At 42.9% G+C, this 26634-nt stretch overlaps 1 protein-coding gene across 6 annotated transcripts in view; it reads right to left on the bottom strand.

Annotated features, from left to right (window-relative positions):
- herc1 (HECT and RLD domain containing E3 ubiquitin protein ligase family member 1) overlaps positions 1–26634 on the bottom strand; it is a 66002-nt gene that overhangs the window by 31608 nt on the left and 7760 nt on the right. For 4 of the 6 annotated variants that reach the window (XM_063881041.1, XM_063881045.1, XM_063881046.1 and 1 more), the window contains exons 5-38: positions 25839–26150; positions 25580–25676; positions 24714–24857; positions 24428–24555; positions 23710–23854; positions 22911–23082; positions 22064–22198; positions 21686–21851; positions 20743–20868; positions 19425–19646; positions 17112–17264; positions 16474–16606; positions 15496–15687; positions 15115–15339; positions 14323–14496; positions 14119–14233; positions 13894–14014; positions 12875–13046; positions 11994–12327; positions 10221–10341; positions 10057–10108; positions 8258–8529; positions 7881–8096; positions 7636–7756; positions 6878–7115; positions 6305–6477; positions 5857–6012; positions 5658–5764; positions 5091–5201; positions 4832–5002; positions 4495–4734; positions 4109–4192; positions 3014–3573; positions 93–720 (exon numbers count right to left, since the gene is read on the bottom strand). In XM_063881041.1, the coding sequence (XP_063737111.1) occupies positions 93–720; positions 3014–3573; positions 4109–4192; positions 4495–4734; positions 4832–5002; positions 5091–5201; positions 5658–5764; positions 5857–6012; positions 6305–6477; positions 6878–7115; positions 7636–7756; positions 7881–8096; positions 8258–8529; positions 10057–10108; positions 10221–10341; positions 11994–12327; positions 12875–13046; positions 13894–14014; positions 14119–14233; positions 14323–14496; positions 15115–15339; positions 15496–15687; positions 16474–16606; positions 17112–17264; positions 19425–19646; positions 20743–20868; positions 21686–21851; positions 22064–22198; positions 22911–23082; positions 23710–23854; positions 24428–24555; positions 24714–24857; positions 25580–25676; positions 25839–26150 (6516 nt within the window). The remainder of the gene's footprint in view (positions 1–92; positions 721–3013; positions 3574–4108; positions 4193–4494; positions 4735–4831; positions 5003–5090; positions 5202–5657; positions 5765–5856; positions 6013–6304; positions 6478–6877; positions 7116–7635; positions 7757–7880; positions 8097–8257; positions 8530–10056; positions 10109–10220; positions 10342–11993; positions 12328–12874; positions 13047–13893; positions 14015–14118; positions 14234–14322; positions 14497–15114; positions 15340–15495; positions 15688–16473; positions 16607–17111; positions 17265–19424; positions 19647–20742; positions 20869–21685; positions 21852–22063; positions 22199–22910; positions 23083–23709; positions 23855–24427; positions 24556–24713; positions 24858–25579; positions 25677–25838; positions 26151–26634) is intronic. The other 2 variants (XM_063881043.1, XM_063881044.1) reach the window with 2 other exon arrangements.

Here is a 26634-nt window from a genome sequence, read left to right as displayed (position 1 = left end):
AATGTTGAACTATTCGACTATAACTTAAATGTTAACTAAAAATAGTAACTCATACACCTGAAGAAGTGATAAAAACTGTTGTGTGCGAGTACCTTTGGTATGAGCAGCAGCTCAGCATACTTGCTGCAGCTGAGCAGGGCGCTCAGGGTCTTCATGGCTCCCAGGTAGAGGTAGGAGAGCTGCACAGCATGGATTTCCGACTGCGTGGCGAAGGAGGAGGGCGAAGTCTCGTGGCTGCGGGAGCCGTGCTCATGGCCTTTCTTTCTGCTTCCCTCACCAGGAGTGTGAGGAGCTGCAGTGAAGAGGGTCTCGTTTCCTCCGCTGACCACAGAGGAGATCTCGCTCTCTGACTTTGAGTTGGGTGCTGCATGTGCCTTCACCTCATCCAGGCTGTGGGACACCCTCATGTCAGAGGTGATTGGCGCTCCAGAGGAAACTCCGTGGTTATCTTTTTGTTCGTTACGGTTGTGCCCCTCGTTCTCCACCTTGTCTTCATTTCCCGTGGGCTCGTGCCCGGTGGAGGCTGCGTTGCGATGCCTCTTGTCGTGGCGTCGCGCGCTGAGCTTGGCGGCGGTTTCCTCGTGGATGCTGGTGAGGTAGGTGAGGTCCAACAGCAGTGAGGCAGTGAGGCCACGGAAGCGTGCCACGTCGAAGGGAAGCGGCTCGCAGGGCTCCAGGTTGTACAGCGGAGTGTCACTAGGCGACCAGAAAGTTGGGAAGCTTTAATAGAAGGGAGTGGAGAGTGAAAGGAGACAAGGGAAGGAAACACAAAGTGAGGGAAAGGGCACGAGAGAGAGAGCACGGCATGCAAGACAAATAAAGAGATGGAATGTCTGGGTAATGAGACAAAAACATTGAAGGATGATTCAATGGGCCATGCACAAGAGTTATGGATTAATGACGCCAGGTGCAATTCAATAACACAAACACGAAAACAGTAAATAAAGGCGAGGGAAAATAAAAAGGTGATTCAAAAGCAATGAGGAGGCTAATGCAGTGTCAGAGGAATGAGAGTACAGGTGAAGAAACATTCAGCTCCAACTGTGTTTAAGAGACATTATTTTAGCAATGTATTGTCAGGACGTCTGGACTGTTTGACTCGGGCACTGTTTCCCAGCCTCTCTTTAGGGAACCGTTTGTTTTAATATTAAGTAAACTAACGACGCCTGACCAGCAAATAGTAACATTTTATTAAAATGTCCAATAGTTAGTAACTGCATATTTAAAAGTTTTCTTACTCTATAAAATCCACAAACATACAAACTTAACCACCACAAGTGAAGCATTTGCAACATTGCACCATGTTTGGGACTACAGGCTTGGACCATTCTCATTCAAGTGAGGATTTTTAAAATTTCATAATTAAGTAAAGTATGTTTCAGAGGCCTTTTGTCATGAGATATTCTCAAAATCAAAACAAATGTATCACCATTCTTCTATATACTAATATGTTAGCTTACTCTGGATTAAAGCTGCAACAACTAGTCGACAACTAGTCGACAACGACGTCGACAATGAAATTTGTCGACGAAATTTTGTTTTCGAAGCGTCGTATTATTGAAGCAAATGAAATTGCAATAGAGTTGGCAAGCCACCACTGTCATTTTGTATGCTGCGGTTTAGCATTTACTGCTTCTGGTTCTGAAGGGGAAGCAAAAGGACCATTAATTTTCCCATTGTTTTGTTTATAAAATGTCCCTATTGATAATCCACACCCGTAACAGGTGGTGGCGGTAATGCACCGAGTTGGATGCCAACCGCCAAAAAATTAAAAAAAGAAGTAGCAGCTTCGTCTTTGCACCATCTGCGTCCTATACCAACCACTGACGAAGTTTAACAGAGATGAATCATGGCAGAGGCTCCAGATCAGCGTGAGCAGACTGCAGTCAAATTGAGACCGCGATTATCTAAAGTCTGGGCATTTTTTAAGGAAAATAAAGCTAATAAACAAGTCAAGTGTACTGTCTGCAACGCAGAGCTGGCCTACCACGGCAGTACAACGGCGATTAGGGTGGCCAGACGTCCGGCTTTAGGCCGGACAGTCCGGCTTTTCAATGCCCTGTCCGGCGTCCGGCGCAGCATCAAGCCGGACGGGGCATTGAAAAGCCGGACGTCTGGCCACCCTAACGGCGATGCATGAGCATCTTAAACGCAAACACCCAGGACGTCTAGCGCCCGAAGTTCCGGATGAGTAAATTAGCCGGTTTTTGTTTACCTTCGGGAAACACGTCCTCTAGTCCAGAGTGACATTAGTTATTTTTAGGCCCTCTCATGAAAGATAATGTGTTAACCCAATTGCATAAGAACATTGAATTACAGTCTAAGTGTCCCTCTTCCCTCATGTTAACATTGTAAATTCACACGATCACCTCGCCTACCTAACTTTACTCAGCGCTGCATGACTGCACGTATGCTAAATAGATAGGAAGATAGATAAATACCGTAGATAAATAAGTGTATACATAACTAATTATAAATCATACATTTGTCAGATAAAATCAATAAAATTGATTAATTTAAGTCTACAATTTGTGGTAACTATGATAATAGTTTTCTATTTTCATTTTGCCATTTTAGAAATTCAAAGCAAAGGCGTGTGGATGACTTCGTCCTGCGGAGAGGCGTCTGCAGCCCTCAAATGGCCAGACTCCTCACTGAGAGCGTTCTAAACATACTGGTCCACGACATGAGGCCAATGTCAACGGTGGAATGCGAGGGTTAATCGTTGACTAATCGAAAAATAATCTACTGACTAGTCGACTACTAAAATAATCGTTAGTTGCAGCCCTACTCTGGATTATTATATTTTTTTATCTGCTATGACACTTCTGAGTATACGCCACTTTTGCTGTAACTAAAGTAAATGTTCCCGCTGTGAGACTCATAAAGGATTTCTTATTCTGATTCTGACCAGCGGACAATTCCTCCTATCTTTTAAATAGACTATATGCGTATAGACAAAGAAAAATGTCAAAGACAAAAGGGTGCCACAGCAAAACATGTGTGCCGGTACCTGATGGTGATCTCGGCCTCGTCCCACTGCACCTTGGCCGAGGTGCTGCCCTCCTTCACCACGCCCAGCAGAGTGGCGTGCCTCCCGGTCTGCTTGTGCACACATCGCCCACCGACGCGCAAGCCTGCGTCCGCCCCTCCGATCACCGCCAGGACCGGCCACACCTCCGTGCAGAGTGTCCTGAGGTGGTGCTCCGACAGCTCCCCCAAGCCGTGCTGCCGTCCGTGGCGGCCCCTCTCCTCCTCCGTCCTCGTGGGGGTTTCTTGGCTTTCCCTCTGAGCGTCGTGCTCCTCGCGGCTCTGCACCGAGCGGCTCTTCTTCAGCCTCTGACCTCCCCCGCTGCCGGGTGCACTGGCGGACTCTCTGAAGCAGGGTTTGATCTTGTGGAGGCGCTCCGTCATGGTCTTGTTGATGCGGTGGGTCCAGTGGTCTGTGCGGTGTAGGATGCGGATCAGCTGTGTGGTGGCCTCGGCCAAGACGGTGGCCATGGGGCTGCAGACCGGGTCGCCAGGCAACAAGTCCCGAGGCGTTCCCCTCATCTGCATGTCACAGATCTTAACCTGGAAAAAAGAAAGAATAAAAATAAGCAAAATATACACACATAAATACAATATGTGCGTAAATAATACGTGTAGTGTAATACCAATTTCGAAGTTTCAGAAATGACCAAGAAAAATATTGATATCATGTTTCTAATAAACATATAATAGTGTCACGTAAATTCCCCAGTGCCTCTTATTTAATTTCTGTTTCTTTGTTTTCTCAATATCTCAATCAGAACAATGCACATTAAACCACATAAATGCAAGGTGCGAAGACATCTGGTTTTTCACCCATGTGTCCAAAATGTCACCAATTCATCATTTTAATCATCACCTCAGACTTTTGACTGAAATGTTCATAATTAGCACATTCATTCTTGAGTTACGGCCATAAAAAGCTCACTGTGACCTTGTGTTTTGACCGTGCTGAGGCAAAAGATTAAAGGTAAGAAATCTCATCTACAGGGGATGTTGGGTCACCGTAAACAAAGGTGAGCATGAGCACAGAGGTTCAATCCCTCCTTCAGTCAGGAGGACTCAGGTTTTGTCTTACCTTCTCTCCTGGGTTGCTGCTGTAGAACATCACACAGGGATAGAGCTCTGTAGCGTCAACATCCTCAAAGGCCAATTTTGGTTCCTGTAGAATCAAAGGTTAGCAGTTAGAGGTGGACACAGGAGAGGGAGCTGATCGAAAAATGTATTTTCAGATTTTTATATTATTTACTATAAGACACTTATAATCAAGGTTTGGAATTCAGTTTCTATTCCACCTGCAACAGCCACTTATGTTGTAGAAGCGCTTCGAGAGGTGGTACAGACTGTAGAGTGCTCTATAAATGCAGTCCATTTACTATAAACAATAAACACAAACTGGTGCGTATTCTAGAGCTGGTGTAGGTAACTTGCTACGGTATCTGCTATTGGGTATGCGTCTCTCACCTCTCCGTTCTTGCCGAAGGAGATGGTTCTGGCCTCCATGTCCAGAACACAGGTGATGAAGTCTCCCTGCGTGAAGCTGCTAAGGGTCAGTGTTTGTTCTCCGTTGTGATAAAGATTCCCGCTGTATGCCCGGTACAGCCACATGTCAGACGTGGTGCGGTGGTTGAAGTCGTGCACGGGCCATCGTGAGACGCCTACGCATGTACCCTCATTGCCGCGGTTCTCCTTGACGATGTAGAACTGCAAAGGAAATCAAATGTGGAATGAATGACAATGCTTTTGATTATTAAATCCTGACTCAGGGTTCCTCTTAAAATATATTTAATATTCTGATTACCTTCCACTGGTAGCATCCAGAGGAGATACCAGTGGAGGCCAGGCCATAGCCTTTCCCCCCACTGCCATGCGTCAGCCCCTGGCCATTTTCCACCACACAGCACTGAGCCTTCTCTGGGTCAAAGGACACTTCCTGGATGGGAAGGTTCTCATCCTCCTCTTCTGCCTCTCCCTGTGGAATAAAAAAGACGTGATTCACTCAAACAACAGTTGATGATACAGGGATATTGTTAGGGATAGAGAATGGGTTGGGTGCTTACCTGCAGTTTGAGCTCCTGCACTCTTTCTTTAATCTGGATTGAGTGTTTGGCTTGGGCAATGGGAGCTTCCCACATGCAGTCAGACAACAGGGCGAAGAGGCGCTCCACAACCTAGAGGAGAAAGAGCTGTATTAGCTCACTGACTGTTTTTAAGGGTTATTACACAGCCTATTAGAATACTCAATTCTGATCCATTTGGACATTTCAGGGCTTTTCCATCGCAGACCTTGCTAAAGACCCTCAAGGGATTATGTGCAGGAATATCAATCAGCAGGAAGAAGTACGGTATATTTAAGGTCAGCTTTGGTAAAAAAAAAACACATTAGTTTTCCTCAATCAGAAAACATACAGAGACAGACAGAAAGTAAACACTAAAGTGAATACGGTATGTTCTTAACAGACTGGTTAATTGAAAGGAAAATGTCAGCAGACACTTTTGAGGCATTAGGATTTTAATCAATAAAACATTGTTAAAATCAATATGTTATCAAATGAATGGAGTCATTTTCAAGGTAGTTATGTAATAAGTGGGCTATCAGCAGGGAGCAGGTCATGGAAATTACACACCTGTGTGACTTGGTCATCCTCCATATTGGTCTCACAGGCAGGCAGGACAGCCTCCAACACGTGAAGAGCCAGGAGCCGAGTCCTTAAGTTCCCAACCAGAGGGACCCCTAACATAACCAACCAACAGTTAATGTCTTTGTTTTTCATGAGATTAAGTATGGAACATTTATCGCTGATGAATTTCATAAACTGGTGGTACCCGAGCAGCATTTCTGTGCAGCTATGTTGAGAAGAACTTCAGTCCATTTAGGGGAGGCCATCTTGGACTGGATGGCCTTCGAAGACACCACCCTCCTGAGGAAAACCAGGAAGTCTCCGAGGTGGAGCTCAGCAGTGTGCTGCTTACGGATCAATGCTGAAGAAACAACACAACACAATTATTACATTTCATGGAAGAAAAACTTCATTATTGAAATGTGCTTGTTGTTTCAGCTCACGCTAACAAGGTTGATTCTTATCATTTAGTTTGGATAACGGGGAGCTTTTGTCCACATTTATTTCAAATAATGTCTTTCATCATAGCTTTTGTTACTGAAAAACTAAACTTCAATATAGTATGTTGCCGCTTTGTCATATCAAACACATGAGGAACAACAAAGCCCACTCATCAGGTGAATAAAAAGATGAAGAGCTAACTCCAGGCTCACCTCTGAAGTCTTTCTTTTCGGAGTCAGCGCTGTCCTCCTGTTTGTTGTCTTCTTGCTCTTTTCCAGGAGAGAGGAGACTGACTCCTGCCTGGGACAGCAGGTTCTTCAGCTGACTGCACAGCAGGTCCAGCAGCGATTGGACGACCTTAGGACTCAACTTGTCTGCATATGTTCTGCAAATCACAGGAAAGAAACAGCTGATGATGTAATACTTCCTTAAGGTTTACCGAGTTTCAGATTTTAACTTCCATAAAATACTGTTATCATTTTTATAATAATAAATAACCAATAAATAAATGAAATAATATCAACAATAGAATATTATTACTTACATACATACATTACTAAGACAGTCTCGTTTTGTATTACAGGTTATGTGAATTTGTTTTGATTTGTTTTGATGCGCAAATCAGGCAAAGTTTAAACTTTTGGTGAATTTAAAGAAGAGTTTTGGACACCACTTGACATAGTTAAAATGTAAAAATAAAACAAACATATTTGTGGATGTTTTCTCTCCATTAATCCAGTAGTCTGAAAAAAGCTCCTTGTAGCGTGCTGCCTTAGGTCTCTTACCCCGTGCTGATGGCCAGTATCTGCAGCAGGCGTGTGGAGGCCACCTTGAGGGCGGTGCTGAGCTGGGACACTCCGGGTTTCTGCAGCAGCTGGAGCGGCTGGCCCAGCATCGTCTCTGTCCCGCAGAGCTGCGACAGCACGTTGAGCAGCCCGCTGGAGATGGCCAGGGAGACGTCCACCGGCTGGTAGCGAACACTCAGCGCGAACACCGTAACCAGCAGGAGGCGCTGTTGGGCTTCTAGGATGGAGAAAGGACAAGAAAAAAGATGAGACAAAACCAAGCCCCTGAGGAAGAGAGGCAAGCATTAAAGCAAATGTTCCTCGTGGCCAAACGGTGGGAGTGCAACGTCCGTGTCAGTCAATGAAGCAAGTGGGCCAAAGAAGACTTTTTTCTGACTTGTGTGAAAAACACGTCTATTAACAGCAAATATTACGTTATTAAGATAATCTACTTGCCAGGATCTAAACTTGAATTTCTCTTGTTTTAATCATTAGTTCTGAAAATGTGTAAAATGCACGAAATGCCGAATCCACAATTATTTTCCCTCCCATTCATCTGACTGAGCCAAGACTGGACATGATGCTGCTGTGAGGCGGTGCGGGATAAGGAAAATGCAAGTGCCTCTTGAAAGTCGGGCAAATTTGACTTAAAGCACCACTGAGAAACTTTCATGGAACTAAACGGGGCCCCGCCTCCAACTCTGTATCTATTAGTGTTTGTACATCCAAGGACAAAACAGAATAGCTGTCTCTATTACCTATGTGGTGCTTGTTTGCCTGCAGAGCCCTCTCCAGAGTGACAGACAGCTGCTGGTAGATCTTATGGACAGCTGTCTGGATTTCCATCTGGAGGCTCCTCTTAGCAGCTTTTACCCCATCCTGCAGAAAAAGAAGGACACACCAATATGTAAAGAGGCATATAAGAGGATTCTCTTCAAAAATCAAATAGTGGGACATCTGCCAGCTGGCTGAAAGTGTTTATCAGCAGTTACCAGCCTCCTACCTGATAGTGATGGAGCTGCACGCTCTCTCTCTTCAGCCCTCCGGTGCCCACGGTGCCGAGGCCAAAACAACCCGCCAGGAACTGCAACCTGACGGAGGTGAGCAGGGAGGAGGACTGGAAGGCACCGCCGGTTCGATCTGCATTCCCGGGCTGGCTGCCCTTCTCCTCCATGCCAGAGATCAACACCACGATCTGGTGGAGCGCCTCCAACCGCAGCTGCAGATAAAACACATTCCAGAAGTCAAGTGGATATTCTAACAGGCTCACAAGAACAACTCTTGGACTGTATTTTCACTCAAATGGGCTGCACTATTACCAATAATATATAATATGTTGCTACTTTCAGAAAGTCTAAATAATTAGTTTGAACCCCTCACCTCCGCTCTGCTCTGCTGCTGCTCCATTGCCAGGATAGTGGCCTGCGGGCTGGTGGACATGCTTTCTTCCGGCTCTTTGAAGGCTGGAGCCAGGCCTACATCGCCACTGATGAAGCTGACCATGTTGTCGATGAGGGCGTGGATGCCCAGCGAGCGGCTCAGGTCCAGGTCTGACTCTTCGTAGGAGAACGCCGAGCTGTAGCTCCGCTGGCGGCTCAGTTTGGCGCGGAACCAGGACTCAGCCAGGGAGTCTGGCGAGCTGTGAAGTAGGCCTAAAGACGAGAGGAGAAAGAGGAGCCTTTCAGATGCATTAAAGCACAACATAACTCTTTTGATGGATGGACCATGTTGCTTAAAAGCACTTGAAAGCAGTGCAATGCATTATTCATTTAGGAGAATTCATCAAATGGCCATATGCTGATTCTTCATGCTGGCACAAGTCTTCATCAGCCATTATGGATTCAGCTATAATGGGAGCTTCCAACTGGAGTAACCGTAATAACTGGTGGTTAAAACACAGGCAGCGCCAGCAACAATACTTCTTAAAAATGGATGGTACACCTTCCATTGGCATCCTGACCATGGTGTAATCGTGTGTGGTGGGAGGGTAAACAGATGTATCGTAAAGGAGTAGCAGTAATAGCGTTACATAGATTCCCACATCAAAACCTAGAATCCCTGTCGGCAATGGGTTGTGCATTAACAAACCTGCTTATAACTTGTAACTACTGACAAGATTATCTTCATTTTATTTTTTTAACTATTTTTTTAGAGATTACAGTTTCTACTGAAATTCGATCATAACAGAAGTTAGAACCAACCACAAAAACACTAGGGTCATTCATGGACTCACGGCGTCACTCTTCTAGCCCTAATCTGCTCATTTTCAGGTTCTGTGGCTCTACTGTGACATGTCTCCATGCTTTAATGTTCAAAAAGCTCTTTATGTTTCTCATACTGCCTGTGCTGCAGCACCTCTCTTCACCCTCTGTCTGAAACCAGAGCCCAGTCTGCTCTGATTGGTTAGCTGGCCCGGCTTTGTTATGATTGGGCATCCACTTAAAAATGTCCCGCCCCTTAGTATATAATGTACAATGTGTTGAAGCGCTAGCTAATTGACACATGGAGCCTATGGATTAAGGCGGGGGGGAGACGACGACTTTGAGAGTGGCCAAAATGAGCAAAATCAACCCTTTAGCTGATTTTCATGGCTCGCCATGACCACATGCTGTTTTGCTGGGCAGTATTTGGTGAAAATATAATGTTGCTTTAGCAACCGGAACATCTGTTACTCCTAAACTTACTGAGGAAAAAGGCTGCAGTTGAGAAGTGAAATGGGCTAGTATTGTCATTTTACAACAAAATAGTATCTGCAGTGATGATTAATCTAAAAAGTTTGACTGGTATCTCCATGAAAACTCTTAAGGGAAGGAGCCCTCATCTGAGACAAAGAAGGAACTGTTAGTGGTACTATCAGCACATCTGTATGGTCTTTATTCATTCTCCCCTCTATGCAAGAGCACAGATAGTACAATATGGAGTGAAGCTCAACGCAAGGCCCTCATCATGAGAGATGGATGAAGAGGCATCGCAGTAATGGAAGTATGGGCTAACAAGAGGAAGAAACATGCCATCGTTTACTTGCTTGGAGCTCCTCTTGTGTCTGGGGCTCAACTGGCCCAAAAGGAGCAAATAAACTATCCATACAGGAATCAAAACACAGAGAGACAAGAGTTTGATTGATGACCTGCATCATCCTCACTCCCAACATCAAACAGAGCTTTTCAAATGAGCTTTACCTCTCTTTTTGTGAGAAAACGCCAAGTCCAGGTCAACATTTCTCCTTCCACTCTGAAAGAGGAGAAGACAGATGTAGCTTTAAAATCTAGATATCTCTCGGTACAGATCTGGAACACATAAATTCTAACGCAGAGAAAGATTTGAGTTTGAGTGTGTGCTCTACCAGAGTGTATCCCTCCTCGTCTGACTCGGGCTGAGAGAGGTCCGACTCGCTCCTGGACTTCATCAGCCTGTAGCTCGGGCTGCTCTGCACTGAGCGGCTCTCTGCACTCAGACTCTCACTCCTGCAGACACAAACACACAGCAGACATTTAGTGACCCTCTTCACTAGGCCAATACCACAGCAGTTAGAAATGTTACTGAACTAAACATGCTAGGTTTTTATTCACTGTTTCAATTTCATTTTTAATTACAGTATCTTTATTTATGGTTTAGTACACATATACACACAGACTTGTCATTATGCATTATATTGCAAATACCATACCTAATGAACATCCTATACTATGTTTATTTTATTTTTGATTTCATCCTAAATTTGAATCAGTTGCCCTCAGAATGTATTTTTACAATGCATGATTTTTTTGTATTTGAAGTGACATTGTTACAGAGAGCCTGAGATTCAAACACTGCCTTGTGCATATCACACTAAAGACTTGCAAATTTAATCTTTTGGCATAATAAATATCTCAACTATAAAAAAGGGAAAGGTAGTAATATTTTCAACACACCACAAACAGGTGCTATTGGGTTCGAGGGGCTATAGGTGCAATGTGTGCTTTAAATTTAGTTCAGAAAACGTTCAGAAGAAACGTGTTGAAAAAAGTGAAAAGTAGGATAAGAATTTACAGATGAGCTACAAAGCACTGATATCAGCAAAAATCTGATAGGAAATGCCAGACACCTTCACCTGTTGCTGGAAGAAGCTCAATAGTTCAATAACTTTTAAAAACAAACTCTACTATTCGCTTTGCATTTTAAAAAACCTTATTATTATAGCAACCAACCACAAACATATTTGCAGATTTCTTATTTTAGGATACCAGAACTATTATTATTGTGGCACACATCTGGCCCAAAAATATGTTCTGCTATATTAAATCAACGACTCAACATAGGTTTTAAGTTAGTGGAAAACGTTAACTCAGGCTTATAAAGCAGAAAAAGGTGGCAGTTGCTGTAGTGGTCCTCCTCTCATTACAGGCTGCAAATACATTTCTTCCTAAAGTGATATCTAATGTTAAGAGATACAATCCAGTGCTTTTTATGCACAAAAGGGCATACAGTCAGCAAGAGCTAATATTAGGCTTCAGCAGTCTGAATTAGCCCAATGAAAACTCAGAACCTGAAGTCCTTTTTAATAAAGAATGCCCTCATTGTGAGACTTATTTTCCACAGCTGCTCAACAACAAAACACTATCCAGGGAAACACAAACTGATGTTGGTCCCTTTAAAAAATATACTTGATTTGCAGATATGTGCTCACATCCAATTAGCCTTAGCTGAACTTTAATATGCTTTTATGTACAGAATAGATTTCTTTTGATTAGAAACTTTAGAAAGGGGTCTCCTTCATTACCAGTATAGACAGGTTAAACACAAGGCATGGAGTGGAGCTACATGATTTCAAAATAATGCATTCAGTCGTATGTACCTAACAGTTAAAAACTACATTTATTTTTGTGGGATTGAAACTTTTTTTTGCTTCCGGAATTTTCTTTGTTTTTATTTCGCTATAAAGTTGTAGATATATAGCTTATATATAAGGACTCAGCCTTTAAACATGCGCGCTGTAATGACGGCCAGTAACGTGCTATTTTACAGCACATAATCATCAATAGAGAGGAAACCAACTTTCCATCTGCCTTCGCAAATGTCAAGCTTTGATTTATCACCCCCTCCCTCCTGACTGTATGTAGGTGTGCAGCACTCTGACCTGGTCATGAAGCTCAGGCTCTCCTGCGTCCCTGTGGCTGACTGGCTCTGGCCGTCCTCCTGGTTCTGGTTCGTCAGCTCGCCCAGCACCGGGCTCACCCCGAGCAGCAGCAGGGAACAGCGGTGGATCACTGAGTTACAAGCTGCGGTGTACAGGTCCTGGCCCTCTGGGAGCCCCGTGCTGCCCCTCCTCCCCTCCTGAGACAATATAGTCTCCTCTTCTCCTCCTACGCTCCTGGACACGGAGCCGGAGCCCAGTCCCGTGCTGCTGCTGGCCCGCTCTCTGTCCCGGCTGCGTGCTACCTCCCGCGCTGAGAGGAAACATTGAAAGATTTCTGTGTGGTGTGCGAGTTGCACATACACAAATAAAACAAACACACACAAGATGCTGGGTTAGAGGACAAGCAGCAGCCGCACAATACACTCGAGGTTTCCAGAGTGCAAAGTTCATAACCAAAGCCCATGCCAATGCAACACATCAAAAGCGCCTGACACTGACATCCATCCCAATAAGAATATTTCTCTTTTCCTTAAACTAACTCGGCACTGGCTTCAGTAAATTACCACAACCGCATAATATAAACCAAATACTCACGGCAAGGTATTTTAATATAAAAACAATAAGGATTACGTTTGAATTAGGAACCAAACTGCCTATATACTGTATTAATAAAGAATTAACCAAAACATAAAGAGGATAGAATGCTAATAAAAATGTATTGCTTTTAATCAATTTAGTACCTTTTGGTAATCGAGCTGAAATGGGAATGATTGAAAGCAGGCCGTATTTCAATGAATGAACTGTGTCTTAAATGATACCCCTAATGTTCCTAATGATTAGCGAAAGCATATAGCCGGACCGCTGGAGGCAGGTGTACTTACTTCCAGCTGTCATTACTTCGTGTTCCCGCTCCTCCTCTTCGTCGTCTTGTTCCTGGTGGCCCTCTTCTCTCTCGCGGTCTGCTCTCTCCTCCAGCTCCGCCTCCTCGTCAATGGTGCGTGTGAATGAGTGCTCCTGAGGGTCCATATCCAGAGAGTCCTGATTGTCTGAAATCTGTGTGACCACATAAAAACAATTAGGGAAATATAAAGATTGTACTAAAAAAAAAGGAACGATAGTTCGAGAGACTCTTCAATCAAATGCATGTTAACGAGTGCGCGCGTCTGCGTTTGGGCTGCACAACACGGAAAAAAATAATATTAAATCACGATTTGATTTACAATAGTGAACATTTTTGCATCTTTTTCTCAATATTGTTTTTTAAAAACTATTCAAAAAATTGTGCGACACAAATGTTGTGAAGGCAAACATAAATGAACATATTCTTCCATAACATGCAAGTAGCATTTGATGAATTGTAGAACGCATTTTAATTTCGCATTATATTAACCTAGTAAGTAATACGTTTCGCAAACTGATCATCTACTTTGCATTAAAAAACCCTAATAAGCAAAGTAAATATAAATGTCAAATAAATGAAGAACGGCAAAAATATATTTTTAATTAGAAAAAAATGCAGCTTTATTTAAAATGATCATTGTATGATTCTTGTAAGAGGGTTTGTACCCAAAATATATTTGATTAAGTCTGTAGAATATGATTTCAGGTTCCTATTTGTATTCAGTGCCTCTATTGCGACATTTTTGCATGCTTTGATGTTCAAAAATGTCCCCCGGCCTATCACATATTGGAGGGCTAGCCAATAAAAGCACATTCCTGTAATGTGTTATATACAGAACCTTTATAACACATTACAGGAAAGGGAAATCCCCCAAAAGCATGATAGCCCATTTAACACATAGTTTGCCTGTAACAAATACAGGGCCTCCTGTAGGTTTCATTTCCATCAATTCCTATTAAGTGTGCAGACTGTGTGTGTGTGCAACTTCGGTTCACTCACCCTCCTCTCACGTGAAGAGGACCTTGTCTGGATGAAGTCCATGTTCTTACAGGCCAGCAGGCGGTTTCGTACCTTATATACACTGCGATACACCTCTGCAAGAGCCTTGGATGGTTGGTACCTGATGGGAAAATAAAAAATGTACTTGTGACATGTGAGGTTTAATTTAGACTGGCACAGTGTGGAAACCTTTCAGCCGACATCACGAATATCATGTTACAGTACCTGCCCTCTCCACAGGCCTGGTCCACCAGCCCTGTGTGCTTCAGTAAAGCTGCCAACACAAACCTGGACACAGTGTCCAGCAGGGACTCATTACTGAGAGTGGCATTGTCCCAGTCTGCAACAGAACACACAGAGCAGTCAGTCACTACAGGACTAATGATGGAGACCATGGAATTTATTATATGCCTAGTCAAAGCGGTAGACCTTTGCTCATGGCGTAGTCCTGCATGTTGATCCAGAGGCTGTTGGCGGGTTCTTTAGAGGAACACAGAGCCAAATCCACCAGGACGCTCAATTCAGGACGCAGTGTGCAGTCGAAAGGCTTCTGCTCTTCATTACCGGACAGAGCCGCCTCCAGTAATGAGCTGATGCAGGCGTCTGGAGGACACAAGTGAAAAAGCAAATAATCACCTCAACAAGTCACTGAGGGGGCAGCTGAATAAATCACCTGATAGCGTTACGACCCTTCAGGAGTGTCATCCCCTCTACCTTCCCCTGTCACCTCTATCTCTCATAAAGGCTAAACTGGTCCAGAAATATATATGTTTTTAAAGAACACTGAGGAAACTCATGATGGAATAAAAGGTAGTAGGTAAAACATCATTCTATAAAGGACTATAATTTTGACCGATATTGATGTTGTTATAATATTGCAGGGTTGACAGTTGTAGTTTTCACAAAGAATCTAAAGATAAGAATTATTTTAAAAATGATCAGCTTTAATGTAGATTTAATGACCAAGTGGGTAAGAGCAGATAAATCCATTTAAAGAATCCCCTCTTTAGGGATCTTTGGGATTTTAGCCTTTGCAGACCATTTACATGCACAAAAACCTAAAACACACTACAGGAAAGCATAAATGATATCTTATCTCAAACGTTGTTGCAATATATCTGTTATATATTGCTCTGCCCTAACTCAATTGCTTCTGTTAATAACACTGATCAGCATTTAAAACATGCATGAATCACAGCTCTGTATCTGTCCGCTCCCTACCGAGCTGAGTGATGTCCACTTCCAGGCCGTTGCTGAAGAGAGGCGTTTTGAGCCAGTAAGCGGTATCCTGCTCCTCCAGCGAGGTGGGGGCTCCCTGCAGCATCCCACCGAGGCAGCGGCCCACCAGCAGGGCTACGGTCCTCTCTAGATCCACCAGCCACACCCAGGAGAATGCCGGCTGTGGCAGAGACATCCCAGAGGCCGGCTCAGCAAAGTCTGAGGTACCTGGACAGTTAGAAAGTAGCGTTATAGAAGGTCAGCATAAACAATACTGCCCAAAAACATACATGTTTACAAATACTTTCCGTTCTTAAGGTATTGAGAGATCTACAACTATTGATTTTTATAGAGAAAATGTCAAAGATCAGATCACATGCTCACCATGCAGAGGCCACTGCAGCTCCTGGTCCTCCAGAGGGGAGGCGGCGGGCAGCAGCCTGTTGAGGCGGTCCAGAGGAGGCAGCAGGTCCAGCAGGTGGCTCAGCAGAGGCCTCGCCACCGACACAGGAAGCAGCAGCAGGGAGTTGATTATCTGACACAGCATGCTGCCTGCCGCTGACACGTAGATCACATCTGGAGAGGACAGAGACATGGTTAGCTTATAGAGGTTCAAAACAAAGGTACTGATCAAAGAAATAACCCAAATTTAGTTTGGGAAAAGGGAAAGAAGTGATTTATATTAAGTTTACTTTCAATAAATTCTTGAGTTCAATAACAAAATCAGAAGCTTATTATCTTTGTGTTGATGACTGCACCCTGCACTGTCAATAAGCAGAGGATAATGGGTTCCGGTTAGCAAAGAGCAGGGAATTTACCATATTAGAAATGTAGTACTCCATGCCAATAGCATGAATTTCTACAGCGAGATAAGCAAATAAAAAAAACGAGCAAATCCCATTTTCTTCAAGATACACTTCTTTATTACCGTTCGCAAACTGGATTTTGATGGAAATATTTAACAGGTTAGAATTCCCTCTTCAACACCTATTTTATAGATGTATTTATATCTATTTATTGCTGTGAAAACGTTTATTTGTGCAAGTTTTACGCCCAAAAACTACATTACATAAGAAGACATTTTTTTATTTGAATTTTATCTTCACTAGTTGTTTTTTTAAATCATTTTTACTGAATGAAGTCTGAACGCATCATTATTTTAATGTTAGCTAAGTCATTTAGCTTGTAAGCTAACTAACTAAGCAGCAGGAATATACTCCAGGTGGGCTGTTAACAGCTAGCTAGCTCTTCACCTGCTGATTTCTATATGGGTCTATTTTTCACAATATAGTGTGTAGCATAATCAGGGAAAAAATAAGGTTTGTTCCCTGATCAGAAAAGAGATTAAATGATCCTCCTCACCTTGTAGCTTCTCTTGTATGCTGCCATTCCAGGAACTCTCTTTTATCAGAGCAGCTGAGCGGGAGAAGATATCTGTGGCATGAGGCAGCAGCAGCTGCAGATGCTTGTGGAGTAAAGCCACACTGCTGGAGTTCTGCAGAAAAACAAGAGGACCAGAATGTATTCATCAGTCTCTGGTGTTAAGATTGTTAATCACACCTACTGAAACTGTGACTAACAAAAATGCAAAAGCCACTAATATCCACTAAATGTGATCAAGAATAAGCTCAAAGATTAAAAAAAAGGGTACGCAACTATAGCGGCTACTTGAGTTCATTCCTTACTGACACAAACATGTTTTTATAAAAAAAGGCAACTTAATATAATTGTGAACAATTAAACAAGACCATGTGAGTTCTGAAATAAGATGATAACAACTTCATCAAAGTTACTCAATTAGTCGTCGGGCATCCGGCTTCAAGGTAAACAAACATTATGTTGTCATCTCAACAGTGTCACATGATCCTGACGGCACTGGACGGAGAAGTTTGAATAGCTACATAAGGACATTTTGATTACGTAAAGACTATTATAACATGATAAAACAGTGGGAGGAGATATCACGCTTCACATCAACAGGCACAGCTGACCGAGCGTACCTCAGTGACGGAGTTAATGTGGCAGTATGCTAACAGTTGCTTCTGCAGCGAGCACAGCAGCTGGTGGAGATGAGCTGGCTGGCTGCTGTCGTTAGAGGACATGCCCTGCTGCAGCTTATCGCTGTTCTTCTCCAGCTCACCAAACGCCTGATCCTGCAAGAACACACAGGCACACAAATCAGAACATCAACAATAACATGTTCACAGATGTTGCAGTTCTGAAAGGCGTCTTCCAGAATGGAGAACATGTGATTTGATAACAGAAATTGTTCAACAAACCCCATCTTATCGGCTGTCACCTTAAAGCAGGAAGGGTTACAGTGTTGGCAAGTACATTTACTCAAGTACTGTAATTTCCATTATTCTTCTCATATTTTGAGACACGGGTCAAGTTAATGGCGTGAAATTTTATTGATTTGCTACAGGCTCTAGATCGGGCCTTATGGATTTCCTGCAGATCGTTAACAAGCAAGTCTTTGTGTTGAGATGCGTAAGCAAAAAGTAATTGTCAATTGATTTACATATGGCTTTTTTTAAGGCATGATTTAAGGTTTACTTAACATTATTTATCAGGCTCGCTTGCCACTGTTAAACCTCCATCTTTCATTCACTCATGTGCTCATCCTTATGGCAATGAGGCAACTGTGGGAGACACAGCTGAAGACAAAATAAGTTGATTAACCAGCAGAAAACGTACAGAAAAAAATGATATTCTGAGGCAAAACATTGACATTCAAGCCATATCAATAACCAATGCTAATAATGGGAAAACAAGGGTGTGGCAGCGGGGTGTGGTTAAGGCACCGGCTGCTGGAGTGAGGGGAGTGGCTCAGCCGGAGGCCAGACAGCTGATCAGAATCAGGTAATCAGTCACTAAATAAAAGCATGTTGCTAACTTGGTTCTGGTCTCTTGCAGTAGGCTGGGTCCTGAGTGAGGACCGTATTTATTCAGTGCCTGAGTTAAGTCCTGTTTATAATAAAGATTTAATATGTTTTCACCATCCCGCCTTTGTCCTCCCTTCCTTTTGAACCCGTGTGAGCCAGTTGCGGGATGATGAAAACAACTTCAGTCTTTATTATAAACAGGACTTAACTCAGGCACTGAATAAATAACAAGCTGCGTTCTCTTCCGACTTGGGGGAGACAGTCCTCGCTCAGGACCCATCCTACTGCAAGAGACCAGAACTAGGTTAGCGAGATACTTTTATTTAGTGACTCATTACCTGATCCTAGTCAGCTGTCTGGCCTCCGACTGATCCACTCCAGCAGCCAGCGCCTTAACCACACCCCGCTGCCACAAAGGGTTTTCTTTTCTTTCCTCAAATTGAGACACGTATTGGTGAATTTGGATTCCAAGCCACAGAGGAAATCATGAGCTTGTTTTGAAAATTGCACAACAGCTATCAAATGGATCTGGAATTAAAGGTCGCCTTGAACACAATGAGTCCCTTAAATACTAGAATGTGTTTTATTTATCCAGAAGCTTATTTATTCTTCTGCAAAATGTTTATTTTTAAATTCATCTTCACATATTGTCTCACTTTGTTCCTCTTCAATGTCCTTAATACAACTGGAATGTACTGTTCTACTAAAAATGGCAATCATGACGAGTCATAGAGGATGAATATTCTGTGAATTTTGCCTTACACATCTTTTGTATTCTGGATTCTTGGTTTTGTCCCATTTAGGAGACCAGACTTAAATGACTGTTTTTTGGTTTATTATATTCCTTGGTCTAGATGTGTGTTTTTGAATTAGTGATTTTCCAAAAATAGAAGAAAGCAGGGCTCTATAGACTAAGAGAAGCGTAGGAAGAGCAAAAAGGGAAAATACAGTTAGAGGTAATGAATTCAAAGGGAATGACTCATATTCAGAAAGCGTTGCAGTCTAATTGTCATTCACTGCTCAGGCCTTCATAATCACACACACTGCCTGAAAACAGCCTGTGTATGTGCGTGTATGTGTTTGGTTTAATCAATAAATGCCATCTTTTAGAAGCCAAGGCACAAAAACAAGCCACTGCTGTGCCAGGAAAAAGGCAGCAGGTGATAATAAAGGATTATATATGAGTCATGCTCTGCCTGCACCACTCCAATATTGACAGAAGTGGGAGACGGAGACACGGTGGGGAGTAACAAAGGTGGAATATGTCGACTCCACTGATGGCTTCCTTCCGGAGTAATGTCTGCCTTTGTCAATCCTTAATCCATGGATATGATCCCAGTAATAATGGTTATTGAGTAACACACACAAAGAAATCAATAAGAGCAAACTCTGTGCTCTCTGATGGAGCTGAGCACAACATCTACTTACGGTATAAAAGCCCAGGTTCCTGAGCAGCGTCTTCATGAGGATCTCAGCCAGGTGTGTGTCGGGGTGTCCTGCTGTGGCGCCATATGTGGGGTCCGGGGGGGCTGTGAAACCCGGGCCGGAACAAAGTACCTCCGGGCCGTCGGCGGGGGAGCTGTAACCCAGGAGCGAGGCCACGTGGGTGTGGTCCTGGAGACTGGTCAGGATAATGTCCAGCTGCATCCTCTGTGGGACAAACACATTTCAATCACACTGCTGACCCTGTAAGTCCAAACACTTGAACTGAAGTTCACACAGGGGACAACGACAGTTCGGTCACCAGAGGTTGTTTATTTTCCCAGGCCAATGTATGGGCAGTCATCAAGTTGGCCTGATCTGGGGTTATCATGGCCATAAGCAATAGCGTATTACGTGTCTTGTTTTACCTTTTGCCTTCACCCGGTCACTGGCCAAAACAGTCACTATCTGGTTTTGACCTGTGCCATTATCATATATCCAACATCCAACAATCCAACCTTGCGTAGCAGGAAGTCAGGCGTTTACAACGCATATTATTGGGAGGTGTCTGTACATTACACATCAGATTAGATTTGAATTACACTTTTATCCAACGCCAGTGACAAAGGTTCAATAAACCATGAAGAAAACCAACTCAGAATCCATCCCTGTCCACGGTGAATCCATTAAATACTGTTTTATCATAGCAGAAGGCTTAACTAATCTGGATAGGATAATGTTTGCAGAGACGTGTGGGCCAAACATCTTTACCAGGTGATGTGGGCCAAACATCTTTAACAACAAGGAGTTCTCATACGATTGCCACAACAACTTCAATTAGTTCCTCAAAATGGTGTATCCTCAAGACTTTTTATTAGCGGGGTTAGGGTTAAGGTTACTGTCTGCTTTAGCATATTGGTAAAATGAGGCATGCTCTTAAGGCTTTTTTGGTCAAAACTATAAGGCTATAAGAAACCATTTAGAAGACTCAAACACTGTTCCCGCACAAGCAACCAAACAAAGAGACCCATTAGTCGAGCAGCTAACCTAAAGCCCCCTCTAACGATGCATTGGTTAATCTAAACAAATCTCAAGTACATGAATGTACGTCAGTGGCTTTTTATGTGGAGGTTCTGGCAGAAATTGACATTAATGGGAGATGAGTAAACAATGTCTACTGTAGAAAAGGGCCTCAATTGTTTTAGCTCAGTTTTAAGCATCCATACATGTTAAAGAAAAAAACATCTAGAAACGGAAAAACATGTTGATGATTATTAATGTGCATCCAGCGACATGGCTACTGTGTCTAAATAGCATAGGGTACCTGTCCTTTGGAGAGACTCTCCCATCTGTCGGGGCCCTGAGGCAGCAAGGAGTGCAGGAGCTCCATCCTCTCTCTCAGCGGGGGCAGCAGCATGGTCGCCCCCACCGACAGGGTCTCGATCACCGCCTGATGGCACAAACACACACCTACTGATTCTTCTGCTGCAGGGGATGTAAATGATTCAGAGCTTGTTGACATTTGCAAGAAATGACTGACTTTAGGTCCCCTGTGCTAATCAACAAAAAGGAACAAGATGTTTCTGTAAAGGAAATGTGAAATGGAAGAATAATTAGTCCAATTATTCAGTGATTATAAACCTTTTCAGGAGGAATACAAAAGGAAGAGCCAAGCAGTTATATTTATCAGTTTCAAAATGATAGTTAATTATTAAACAGACGTATCTCAGAAAATAATTATTATGGTTGGTAGGAAACGAAATGTGCAGTTTAATAGTTTGAAACTTTGACAAATCCTCCATCACAGAGACCTCCGTTTTTTTTATGTTATGTAGATGACACTCAGCTTTACCTTTTAACAATACATATTTCTGCAACCAGCCTCACTGACATTAAAAACATGGACATATCTGAAGTCAATATCACCTTACACACTCTAACCAGAGGCCCTGTTGGGCTTTTTCTGGGTTTTCTCTTTCCTGTAGTGCGTAATATATTTCTATGAATGTAAAAGGTCTGTAAAGGCTTAAATCCCAAAGTTCCCAACAGAGGCATTTTCTCTCTATTTTCCGCTGTAGTTTGACATATGTTTGACCAAATGTTAGATTGCTATCTTAGAAAAAAAAACATCACAGTGTCCCTGTTTTTTTCTGACATTTTCTTGTGCCTCGACTCATTTTTCCTTTCTCCCTTTTGCTCTTACGGTCTGTATGATGCTGCTAACACGTTTCCCCACTCTCTCAACAGTGTTTCTTCTCTTTTCTTACCTCCTGAATCTCATCCGGCACGGAGGAGTCCATCAGCCTGAAGAGCAGGTTCCTCAGGGGCCTGGCCTGCCGACCTAAGATACTGGTGGCCACGCCCCCGGCCAGCGCCAGAGCCAGATGATTGGACAGAAGCCGAAGGCACAGTTTGAGGAAGTTATGATGCTCCCTGCAAATACAAAAACAAGTATTTATTTTAAACTTGCAGGCTAGTGATGCTTTCATTTGCTCGCACCAAAAGCAAATAGACTTAGGAAAGAACAGTTCTCCCCTTTCTTAATTCTTAATTCATCAAGTCTTGTGCAATCACAGCTGTGACAATGTGCTAGTTGGCAAAGCTGTCACTAGCACTGATGGCGCAGTCTGTGTGCATGCCCTTACCTGGAGGATGGGAATGGAAGAGGGGGGACGTCACTGTTGATGCCGTCACAGTAGCGCTCTAGGAAGGATCGCAAGTGGGAGAAGGTACTCTCCTCGAGGTCGACACAGTAGGGCCTGTGCCAAGCCACCACTTGCCTAGAGAGCCAGAGTGAGTAAATATAAACTTTAAGTGCTACACTACTTTACATGGAGAGCTCCAAAGGAATCACAGAATTTATCTTCAATAGACAGAAGAAGATTCTGGAGTGACACAGCATTTCTTAAATGGATCAGTTCATACTTGCATTGAAGCAGTTACAAATCAAATTCCCTTAATGTGAATGTACCTCCAAATCACTATGGGGATGGAGTATGAAATCTTTCCCTGATGTCATTCCAACTATTATGATAAGTTTGCACCTAAAGCAGTTTTCCAGTGACTTCAAATCAGTCATGAGTTCAGGGGACTAACAGAATGCACAGCAAAATCTAATCTGTAGAATGGCTAAAGCTTCCAAGGGCTGGATCCTACAATTCCCATAATGCAATTAAGTAATGTTTCATGCAAAAGAAATGCATGGTTCATCTAAATCTAACTTTATTTTAATACTTGAGTATTTTAAGTGTTATCACAATTTCTCTGAATTAAATAAACAGTTATTTGTAACTAAAGGAAAAAAAACTGCAGCAGATTCTGACCCTTGACCTATGTTAAGCAACCTTTACCAAACAAAGTAGTCAAGGGCTGTTGTGACATCAGCACTTGCCTTTACCCCCATTCCCCTCTATGTGAATACTTTCTGTTAAAGTCAGGTTATCGTCACGGTTACTCTGGCTACACTCAGTTTTTACTGTGATGGTAGCTGACCTGTCTCTGGGCAGCGCTGTCCATGCCAGGCTGTGGGAGGTGCCGGCTGAGATCTGCTGAATAGCGACTCCATCCAGGCCCACCACCTTCTTGGGCTTGGTGATCGGCCCTGTGGAGTTCCCCTGGCCACACTGACCCATGGAGTTGTTGCCCCATGCATATACTTCATTGTCTGGATGGAGGTTGAGCAACGGCAAAGTAACACAAAATTAGACAGAATGTTTCTTACTGCCCTAAATTATTGAATAATAATGAGGTGTGCTAAAGTTAAGTATTAGCTTAAACAAATATGGTCTCTGTACTTGCTATTACATCATGCTATTGCAACAGTTCTGTCACTTTTTTTAAGATCTTTTTTTTGAGCAACCAGTGCCTTCAATGGAGAGACAGAATTGAAAGAGGAGACAGTCAACCTCATAGGCCAGATTTTATTTTTACAAACGTATGATTTTACTGATCCTTTTTAAGTCCTGATGACTCCCTGATGTGCGTATTGTTCGTACTTCTTACTGTTTTTATTTTAATCTCTGTGTAAAAAAAGAAAAAAAGCCTTTCGGAGACAAACTTAAGATGTTTGCTGCCAAATGTCAATAAAAAATAAATTACATTTTTTTTTAAAAAAGCAGTAAAGGGTCCTGGGTCAGATTCAAACCCCGGTCCTTGAAGACTGAGCCCCAGTACATGGGTGGGAAGCTCTACCAAGCTACAGTATGTCTTTCAAACTTTTAACAAAATCTATGTGTGTCCTATTCAATGCAGCTAAGAGATAGGCCATGAAAAAAAAGGAAGAGACAACTACCATGCGACAGGGCCAGGCAGTGACTGTCCCCTATGGAGATGTCCACCACCCGGGTGGTAGCCAGCTCCTCGATTAGTTTGGGTCGGAGTGCCGTGGCTTCGGAAGAACCGCACCCCAGGCAAGCACCACAGCCCCAAGCATACACCTGAAAAGTGATATGAATCAACATAAACATTTATTTGACCCCTTTCCCCAGAAAAAATGAGTTTCCTTTTGATCAGAAAACTGATCAAAAGGAAAAAAAAGAGAACAGTTTTTTTTGAGAGAAAAAAAAGAATTTTCCTTTCTTTATAGCTTATTTCTTGGAATTAGCCACAAGAAAGCTAAATATAAGTGTTATTTCTGTCATGAATTACTATTTATTTTATTAGAAGAAATGTGATATTGATTATTGAGGAATTGTTAGTTTGATTTTGTCTATTTCTGGGAGTTTATGTGGTTAAAGTGCGTAAATGTATGTTTAACTGTTTGTTTGTGGACCATAGAAAGAATAGCCAATGCTAATGCTAGTGCTAATGGGGATTCCGTAAAGACTAAGGCATGAAAGAAGAGCTTTGTTAAGTCCTGTCTTTAAAATATATGACTGTTATTGTCCAACCAGCTGTCCCTAGGAATGCATTAACAGCTGTAAGAAATTCTCTCAAAGTGACAGATGTTAAAGAATTTCAAGCCTCTGCTTTTTCTCTACAAACCAGTCTCTGTAAACAATATGTCCTACCTGTCCTGTAGAGGTTAAGGCGAGAGACGACTGGCTTCCTGCACACACTTTTCTGATGAACATTCCTTGCAGGGCCTCCACCACTTTTGGCTTGTACACTCGATTAGTATCACCATGACCTAGTTTTCCTGCAGGAAAACACATGGTTTCTCTTTAGAGGGCATCAGAACAAACACACATTGTATTGATGTGCAATGTTTGACACACTGAAATCTGAAGACAATAAAAATACTACAGACTTAATGATGACATTTAACATGGAGGTCATGTTGAAGGGTTAACCCACCGTTGTCCCCTCCTCCAAAAGACCACACAGTGCGTCCGTCCTTTGACAGTGCGATGGTATGGGAGCTACCGCATGACACCTCGCCTACATTGCTGATGTCTTTAACCAGGGTAGGAATGTTTCGGCTGTTGCTGTCTCCGTGACCTGAGTTCCGAAACAATGAAAACACGTCCAAATTATAAAAGGTGGATTTTTTTTCTTTGCCTGAATGGAGGGTTAAAGAGGCAATGCATACAGTTTGTATCCACATAACCACATCTCATTTAATATTTTTCTACAGTGTTTTCAAAACTACAATTCAGCCTAGAGACAACATTTTAAAAGGGCCCTATCAAGCACATCTTTAGGTTAACATTTGTATTTTGTGCCTCTACGTAAAGTTTTTACACGCTTAAATGTTCAAAAAGTGCTTCATTTTTCAGGCAATAGTCGACCATCCGTCTGAAACGAGTGCCTAATCTGCTCAGTTGTGATTGGTCAACCCCTTAGAGATGCCCCGGCCCTTAGCCTATCAGGTACAACATGTTGAAGTGCTAGCCAATAGTAGCACGAGTGTTACATAGTGAACAAGGTAAACAAAGGAGTCCATGGGAGGCGTTTCAGATAGTGGGGGAGTATGTGGGAGAGAATTAGCCTTTGAAGACCATTTACATGCAAAAATATCCATACTACACACTACAGGAAGTTGGAAGCTGTCCCAATTATGATTCAGGGTGATATCTGGAGAAGTTGACACGTTCTGTAAAATGTCAAAGCTGAATCAGAACCCTTTCCACCCACAGAGAAGCCATGAATCCTTCTCAAGAATGTATTGTGAATCTGTAAACTGCACATTCATTTTAGGATGACTTGGTTCAGCAACTTACCTAATCTTCCAAAGTCTCCTTCCCCCCATGTGTACAGCTCTCCATCCTCACTGACTGCAGCACTGTGTCTGTAGCCCGCAGACACACACACCACCACCTGACACACAACAACACACACCCTCATGCTTTATGAATGCTGGTAAATTCACAAGCAAAATACTCCATTTATTGATAATATATAGAATACATTTACATATATTACTGGATTTAAATACATTAATGTCATATCAATAAAATACCATTGTGTGTGAAACCCTACCTTGCCCTGTAGAGGCCCCTGGATAAGTTTAGGGTATTTCTGTGTTGAGCTGTTCCCGTGACCCAGTTTGCCATAATCACCGTCGCCCCAGCTGAACACCTCACCCTCCGTAGTGAAGGCCAACGTGTGGCCGTCTGAACCCTTGGAGGACGACACCTTCTTGATGGCACGGTGGGGCTCGAAGGTGAGCTTCTTGAGTGTTGACTGATTGTTGGAGTCCCCGAGGCCCAGGCGGCCGTAGCTGCCCTTCCCACAAGCCCGTACGGAGCCGTCAGACGAGATAACGAAAGTGCAGTACTGGCCCGCCTCAATCTGCAGAGAAATACAAAGATGGTGTGTGTCTGTATGACTGTACATAGGCCTCGATCAGAGCATCTTCAGCAACTGTCTGCTAACCTTTGCAGCGGACTCGATATGGAACTGTCATCTTTGTTGTGTTAGTTTAATTTCCTTCCTTACAAAAGGAACGGAGAAGAAATGTGTGCTGCACTGCTCTTCCATCTTGAAGAGAAAAAGTCCCTGTATCAGGATACATCTATCTTTCTAAAAAAAATACACCAATCTCAAATAACATACGTCGTCAAGTCTTTGCCAAGCCACTGTTTTAAGCTGATCAGTATAATGAATGCTTTGATTATCTTCCTCTAAAGTCAACAACACTTTTTCTGAAACTAAGCAAGATTCCTCTGGAAATTCATCACAGTTTCTCTACTTTTTGATTTTTAAAGAATAAGACTATTGCTGATATTTCCCCTCTTTAGAAAAGTTATGGTAGAATACGCTTTTTCACGTGGGA

This window comes from Eleginops maclovinus, chromosome 4 (genome assembly GCF_036324505.1).
Source record: "Eleginops maclovinus isolate JMC-PN-2008 ecotype Puerto Natales chromosome 4, JC_Emac_rtc_rv5, whole genome shotgun sequence".
NCBI classification, from domain to species: Eukaryota; Metazoa; Chordata; class Actinopteri; order Perciformes; family Eleginopidae; genus Eleginops; species Eleginops maclovinus.
The sequence above is the reverse complement of the archived record's forward strand: the minus strand, read 5'-3'. Positions and strand labels throughout refer to the sequence as shown.